We start from the raw sequence: 7,396 nt of genomic DNA, 5'->3' as shown, positions 1-7,396 counted from the left end.
TAGTTTTTTAATGCTTCAACTCGTTTCGAGAATTCTCTTCCAGTTATCAAAGCTCTTTCAAAAGCTACAGATGAGTTTTCAAGGTAAATTTTGGTCTGGGTCGCCGCGCCCATCCGAGCTGTGTTCAGGTATGTGCCAACCATCCCAGCTCAACTTGGATGCCGATGTTTATGGAGTTTTGGTCATTGGAAACTTGGAGGGTTGGGTAAGGAACGGGGAATGTGACAAGTGACAAGACGAAGAATATGAGTCTTCTCTTCAGAGAGTGAGATCATTGCTATTGATATCACATGCTTCAAATTATTTCCATCGTCATAATGAAACGCCTAAAGTTTGTTCTGGTCTTAAGACGATGAGGACACGCTCATATGTTTCGGTGATTTCTGTTTGGCTAGAATATTTATTAGACACTGGCAACACATTTTGTATTCATCAAACAAGTTCTATCGTGATAAGAAATGAATGAACGAGAGAAGGAAAAATTTTGGCAAAAGAAGAGTAATCAAAGTGGCATAGTTTGGAAATAGCTGCTCTGTAGATCCATTCCCCATCAGAAAAAACACAAACAGCACAAGTTGCATGATCAGAATTGGGATAGACTAGTTATGCTAAAACATTATTGCAAAGTTCCTGCCTCACATATCAATCGTCCAGATCTGTTTCTCAATTTAATGCATACGAGGAAGCTGAATCTAAAAGTCTTTTCTTCTCCGAACTGTCATTTTTTTTTGTTCCCAAACAGAGCATTTGCTTATTTAGGTTGAAGCTGAAAGAGATACTTGGCTTGACTGCAACATCACTCATCTTGAACTGCCTCGCACAGCTTCCGCGATACATAGCGATTCCTAGTGAAGCTGTAGAAAGAAACCAAGCACTTCCCTGAGTTAGAAAGCCTCGACAAAAGCTAGGATTTGCAAGGGGAAAAACATAAATTTTCAATAAAAAAGGTGACATGTAGGATTTATGTGAATCAACTTCCGCACACCTTTACTGCGTCATATGAACTTCTGAGAACAACTATTCATACATTGAAAAGGCTTGATTATGGATATCAATTGAAAATTGTCGATAGTTGATTAATTTGTATTCGTCTAAATGAGCTTCATACCCACAAAAGAACTGAATATTTGAGAGTGATCTTCTAAAATATCATAACAATTCTCAAGACTCTGCATCATGGGCCATATGCTAGTGCAGTAATCTGTGCAGGTGAGGAATGATAATGAACTATTATCTCCTAACAGAAACGACTGCTTCTCTCCAGTTATACATTTTCAAAGTCCAATTCAGACAATCTTTAAACGGCCTGACTTTCCAGCGCTTCGATTTGGGTCGGGTTTCATCCATGTTCTCAAACTCGAGACAAATTTTAGCAAATATTACTAAAAGGTCTCTGCACTGCAGCACACATGCAAGCTCGATACATATACAGGTGAGGAATGACAATCAACTATTGCCTTTTAATGACAATGCCTGATCGATTCTCTATTCTGCTACAGATTAACATGTCTGTTTGCACAAGCATATGCAAAACTAAATATTTAGGACAAGAGAGAGGTTAAGAAATTATCATATCACCTGCGGTAGTTCATCTTGTTCATGTAAACCCAATGCAAAGAGCTTTTCCCTAATCTTTTGCAGTTGATTTGCAACACCGCTGATGCTCATCCTTCTTCCAGGCACTTCATTGGAACAAGCAACTCCAATATTATATACCACAATCAAACACTCTTGAAATATGCCATTACTTTCGGAACGCCAATGCTGAGGATTGTTGGGGTCGAGACAACTCTCTCTTTCTTGAAGTAGAATGTGATCCGTAACTTCTAGTGCTCGTTCAGGCAAAGCTGCCGCGACAAAACTATGGAGAGTCCAATTGTCTCTGAATCTCTCGTTGGTGGGACTCAATCCTGTGACCATCTCTAGCAAGAGAATGCCGTAACTATAGGCATCGCCTTCTCTTGAGACCTCATATCCCATGGCATATTCTGTCACACATTTTGATCATAGTGCAGATTAAATTAGTAGTGCTGATCATCCAAAAGAAGGTGGAGCTCATATCATTATAATAGAAAGTAGAGAGATTACCTGGTGGAGCATAACCGATTGTCCCTCTAAGACCCAGAGAGCTCATCTGATTAGCTACAGTATCAAGGGATGATCCAAGAAGAAATTTTGCCAATCCAAAGTCGCCAACATGTGCGACCATCTCAGCATCTAAGAGAATATTGCTTGGCTTTAGATCACAATGAACAATGGGAATGTGGCACTGGTGATGAAGATAATCCAATACATAAGCAATATCAATAGCAATATTTATCCTGCGAATGAAATTCAACTTTTCCAGAAGCTCATTATGATGAGATAATGTTGCGTTTGGGTGTAGCCACCGTTCTAGGCTTCCATTGTCCATGAATTGATAGACTAAGGCCTTAAAATCATTCCCTTGATAATCACTACCCGAGCAAATTGTTAGTATCTTCAGAAGATTTCGATGTTTGATGTTCCTTAATGCCTCACACTCGACCATAAAGCTCTTCAGAGCACCATGACGGACTAAATCAAGCACCTTCACGGCAACAACAGTTCCATTGTCCTCAAGTATCCCCCTATAAACAGAGCCAAAGCTTCCAACACCGATCAAATTCGTAGAAGCAAAACCGTTGGTTGCGTTTAGGAGTGTTCTATAAGATACGCTTGGACGTGAATCGTCCATCGAACTTGAAATTGGTTCATTTACTTTCTTCTTCAACCAACAAAGATAAATAAAAGCTAGAATAAGAGCTATTCCAAGAACTCCGAAAACAACGGAAACAGACAATATCACTATATTGATGGTTCTCCTCTTGGAGCTTTTGGAGATGCAGTTGGGGAGGTGAAATTCTGGCAGTCCGCCGCAAAGCTCATTGTTCCCAATAATCGAAGTACCAGTAGCATTCTTGAAAACTCCTTCACGTGGTAGCATGCCTTCAAACTTATTGTAAGACAAATTCAAAAGTTTCAAGGAACGAAATTTCGTGAAGAATTCTGGAATTTGACCTGACAAATTATTGCGTGAAATATCTAGTTCTTCAATGCCTCCTAATGATCTGATTGATTGGGGAATGGACCCATGGAAGAAGTTGCCCGCCATCCTTAGTGATGTCAATCCAATGCAATCACCTAAACTTCCTGGGATTTCACCTACCAACAAATTGTCCGAGATATCCAACGCAGTCAAAGTTCTCAAGTTGCCAACTTCTGTCGGTAGAACCCCAGTCAGATGGTTACGAGACAAGTCCAAAATGATCGCTAATGATGAGAGACCTATGAGCTCTGGGGGTATGGCACCACTGAGATTGTTACGAGACAGATCAAGCAGATCGAGAGACCGACAGTTTGATAGATGTGAAGGAATTTGCCCATGAAAGTTGTTCCCATTAAGATCTATTGTAATCAACTTGGTTAGATTTCCCCAAAAAGATGGAATAGTCCCTCCCAAATTGTTATCACTTAATAGCAATCCCGCTAGATTGCGTAGATTCCCCAAATCTGAGGGGATAACACCTGAAAGCGGGTTGATACTCATAGACAATATTTCCAGGTTGACAAAATTCCCAATTTCTTTTGGAATCTCACCAGATATTTGATTCTCTCTAACAGAAAATAGTGTGAGAGCGGCGGATAAATTACCTATGCATTTAGGTAACACCCCACCAAACTCGTTCATCTGAATAGTCAATTCCCATAATTCGGTGCTGTTGGTTAACGAGCAAAGGAAGCTTAAGTCCCCAGGTTTTCCACTTCCAAGCTTATTATCAAAGATTACAAGCCAATGAAGCTTACGCAAATTTTCAAAAGAAGGTACTTTCCCGGAAAATTTGTTCGATGAAAGTTGAAGCACCTCTAGTTTTGTGCAATTTGATATCGACGAGGGAATCGGCCCCTCAAGTTGGTTCTCGTAGACACTAAGATATTCAAGAACTAGGAGTTTGAGGCCTATGCTTGCAGGAAGAGTCCCCACTATCCGATTGCCTCCAATAATTAATGTAGCTAGCGAAGAAAGATTGAGTAACGAAGATGGAATTGTACCTGACAATCTGTTTCTTTCGAGGTTAATGCCTTGCAAGTTTGTCAAGTGGCCTAGAGCTTGGGGAATGCTCCCGCCCAAGTTGTTTCCGGCTAAAAAAAGGATCTCCAATGAAGATAAGTTTCCAATAGAGGAAGGCACACTCCCAATCAAATTATTAACAGACAACGCAAGCTCCCGTAGCTTCGACAGTGAACCGAGCTCTCCAGGAATCTCGCCAGTTAGTTGGTTGCCTTGAAGCAAGAGGCTAACAAGGTCAAGGCAACCCGATATGTTTTTGGGAATTTCACCGACCAATGAATTGTTGTCTAGTTGTAAGTAGCGAAGGCGGTGCAGCTGGCCAACTTGCGCAGGGATTTCATGATCGAGACTGTTATTGTGGAGCCATATTTGCCTTAAGAAGCTGAGATTCCCAATATAAGGAGAGATTGATCCGGAGAGTCCTTGTGATGATAAGTCCAAGACCGTGACCCTCCGGTGCCTCCGGCCACACGTAACGCCATACCACTGGCAAAACCCAATGCTATTATTCCATGAGTCGAGCACGCCGAAAGGATCTCTGGTTATGCCGGCCTTAAATGTGAGCAGTGCGAGTATGTCTGTTTCATTGGTGGTGGACGAGACTTGGTTAAAGCACAATGCAAGAGCGATGCCAAGAAGCAAATGGCTTGATTGAAACTCTGCAAAACTCATGCTTACAAGTTTCATGACTCAAAGCTCAAGGAAGCAGGTGAATATGAAAGCAACGCAAGAAGAAACAGGAGGCAGGATTGGTGCTAATGGATACCGTGAAGAGATTTATAAGAATGTGTTGGTTTTTCTTTTTGACTCAGTAGTCTTGGACCGCTTTTTTTTTTTTACTTAGTGGTCATTAAAGCGCCTTTTCCAAAAAAAAAAAAAACGCCTTTTCCTTTCGATACGTATCGTGGGGTGGAATTCTAGCTTTTCTTCCTCTTTTTTTTTCTTTCACTCAGTAGTTTCTTGCCCCCTTGCCCTGACCAAAAAAAAAAACAAAAAAAGAAAAAGCTTTGCCCCCTTGCAAATTAAAGAGAAATTACTCGCTCACTTATTAATAGATATCTAAATAATAATTGAACGAGGGATGGCAAATTGAGCCTTACCAATAATGCCATGTTCTCGGTATTGTCCAAAAAACCTACCAATAATGCACAAACCATGGATCCACGAGTCTCACAAATTTCGATAGTGATGATTGCACGCGGTTCATAGAATCCGGGCGAGAGTATGCCCAGTATTAAGAGTGGAGATGTATGAGAATCCTCACTGGTTGGGATTAAACTGGAGACTACTGCTTTATGACATAAAATGGAGACTCAAAAGGTCACCGCTTTGATACATCCCAAAGTTATTGCAAAAAAATTAACCTTGCATGATGAGACAGTGTTATGCCAACGAATCTCTGTGCTCCATGGACAAAGCAGAGGCAAAATCCTTCCATTTAAAAGGGGTTCCTCGTGATTGATTTATGCTATGATATCCACTCCCTATCTAATGTACTTCGCATACAGCAAACAGAACCACTCATATTCCAAAGAAGCATGACACAACCAGGAGCCACCCTGAATCACCCTCAACATCAACTTGTTCTTTACGCATTGCTCTTCATTGGACATCATTCATCATTAATTTGGTCAAGACAGACAGGTAGCATGTGAACAAGTCAATATGATTCGATAGACAACTACATGATTACGGCATTGTAAAATGTGTAATCCTGAATTGTCTCTTTCGTTTTAAACTTGTTGAAATGAGCAAATCCCCATTACATTTATATAAAAAAAAAAAGAACTTAAGAACAGAAAATACATACCTCAACCTTAAGCTAGGAGTGGCTGTAGTACCAAGATTACAAAGCATGTATGCAGCGTGTTGGAAGTGGCAGCACCCCAATGAACAAGTAAGCTAGGAGTGGCTGTAGTACCAAGATTACAAAGTAGGTCAAATCGCGCCTCTTTGTAATGCAACTAGACCCATTTGCTTCCATCTCTAATTCCTTCCCTTTTTCTTTTCTTCCACTAGTGATTTGGGCTTGCCGTTATCCTCCAAGTATTTAATGATCGATGATGCTGGAGATGCATTTTGCGGGCAGATTTTATTGTGAATAATTTGACTAAATTGAACGACTTTTATATGCAGATGAGAATAAAACTGCAGAAGATAAACATGATTACATGTTTTTTCTTGCGGACCGTTGACAGTTGCTTGGAGTTAGGGTTCTCCATTAGTAGAAAAGTGGTCTTTCAACCTTAGCAGCGTGGAAGTAAAGAATGCGAAATGTTTACAAGAATTTGAGCAATCCGTTTTTGTGAAATCAGGCACACACGATTACATCACCAGAATTGAGCAAGACTAATTATACTAAACCATTGTTGTACCACCCCTGGCTTGAAATTAACCTTAGAGATATTCTACACGAGAAAGCTGAATCCAAAAACAGTAATTTCTTATTCCAGACTGTCGTATCTGTGTCCCAAAATAGATAAACATTGCTCATTTAGGAAGCTTGTAACTGAATTAACTTTGCTTTGCTGCAACATTTACCGATATTTAATTATTTCGTACATCAAATTGGGGATGGACATTGGAGAGCAATTCCAAGTCAAGCTGCAGAAACCAAATTCTCCTCTGATTTAGGAAACCTCTGAACAAGAAAGCATGAAATATAAAAATTTCCGATAAAAAAAAAGAGACTAGTTAGGAGTTGACAAGAACGAAACCCCACACAATGTCACTTCTTTTCTTTTTGTAAGATGTTTGCGCAATTACTATAGTGAGATCAAGGAAAATCTAAGAACAATTACTTATACAGTGAAGAAGCTTTATCGTGGATATTACTTTAAGAATTGCCATAGGCCACGGTTGGTTGATTTTTTCTTCTAAATCGGTATCACTACCAACAAAAGAACTTTATGACTAAGATTGACTCGGAAACATCATAGCAATGCTCAAGATCCGTGCATCACCGGCCTCACCGTAACTTTCGGAGCGCCAACGCTGAGGACTATTGGGGCCTAAATGACTCTCTCTTTGTCTTGACGCAGAATATGGTCCATCATTTCCTACACTCATTCAAGCAAAACTGCTACAACAAAACTATGAAGAGTCAAATTATCTCTCAATGCGTCATCAGTGGCATACAATCCTATGAACATCTCTAGCAAGAGAATGCCGTAACTATAGACATTGCCTAATCGTAGGACCTCTCACCTTATTGCATATTCTGCCTCACATTTAGATCATAGAGCAGATGAAATTAGGGGTGTCGATCATCAAAAAATAATTATCTTGGGCACGGTTAGGGAGGAT

The 7,396-nt window shown here is 40.2% G+C and overlaps 2 protein-coding genes across 2 annotated transcripts; both read right to left on the bottom strand.

The window, feature by feature from the left end:
• Window positions 1–656: 656 nt before the first annotated feature.
• Window positions 657–1,928, bottom strand: LOC130136819 (putative receptor-like protein kinase At3g47110). The gene is made up of 2 exons (XM_056307190.1): window positions 1,579–1,928; window positions 657–854 (listed from the first exon to the last, which is right to left on the bottom strand). The coding sequence occupies exons 1-2, from the start codon at window positions 1,918–1,920 to the stop codon at window positions 846–848; spliced, it is 351 nt and encodes a 116-aa protein (XP_056163165.1). The 5' UTR covers window positions 1,921–1,928; the 3' UTR covers window positions 657–845.
• A 41-nt stretch (window positions 1,929–1,969) lies between these two features.
• LOC115669644 (probable LRR receptor-like serine/threonine-protein kinase At3g47570) lies at window positions 1,970–4,762 on the bottom strand. Its single transcript, XM_056307195.1, has 2 exons — window positions 3,040–4,762; window positions 1,970–2,949 (listed from the first exon to the last, which is right to left on the bottom strand). The coding sequence occupies exons 1-2, from the start codon at window positions 4,760–4,762 to the stop codon at window positions 1,970–1,972; spliced, it is 2,703 nt and encodes a 900-aa protein (XP_056163170.1).
• Between the last annotated feature and the right edge of the window lie 2,634 nt (window positions 4,763–7,396).

The sequence above is a fragment of the Syzygium oleosum genome, unplaced genomic scaffold (assembly GCF_021117445.2).
Source record: "Syzygium oleosum isolate NSW1041296 unplaced genomic scaffold, Sole_v2.1 Sole_v2.51, whole genome shotgun sequence".
NCBI lineage: Eukaryota > Viridiplantae > Streptophyta > Magnoliopsida > Myrtales > Myrtaceae > Syzygium > Syzygium oleosum.
Note: the sequence above shows the minus strand (reverse complement) of the source record. Positions and strands in the feature narration are given on the sequence as shown.

Bases quoted from the DNA above. Each gene is read 5' to 3' on its own strand.
- LOC130136819 (XM_056307190.1), bottom strand. From the start codon at position 1,920: ATGGTCACAGGATTGAGTCCCACCAACGAGAGATTCAGAGACAATTGG.
- LOC115669644 (XM_056307195.1), bottom strand. From the start codon at position 4,762: ATGAGTTTTGCAGAGTTTCAATCAAGCCATTTGCTTCTTGGCATCGCT. The intron at 2,950-3,039 runs GTCAAATTCCAG...TACCACGTGAAG, and splicing joins TTCACGCAATAATTTGTCAG to GAGTTTTCAAGAATGCTACT.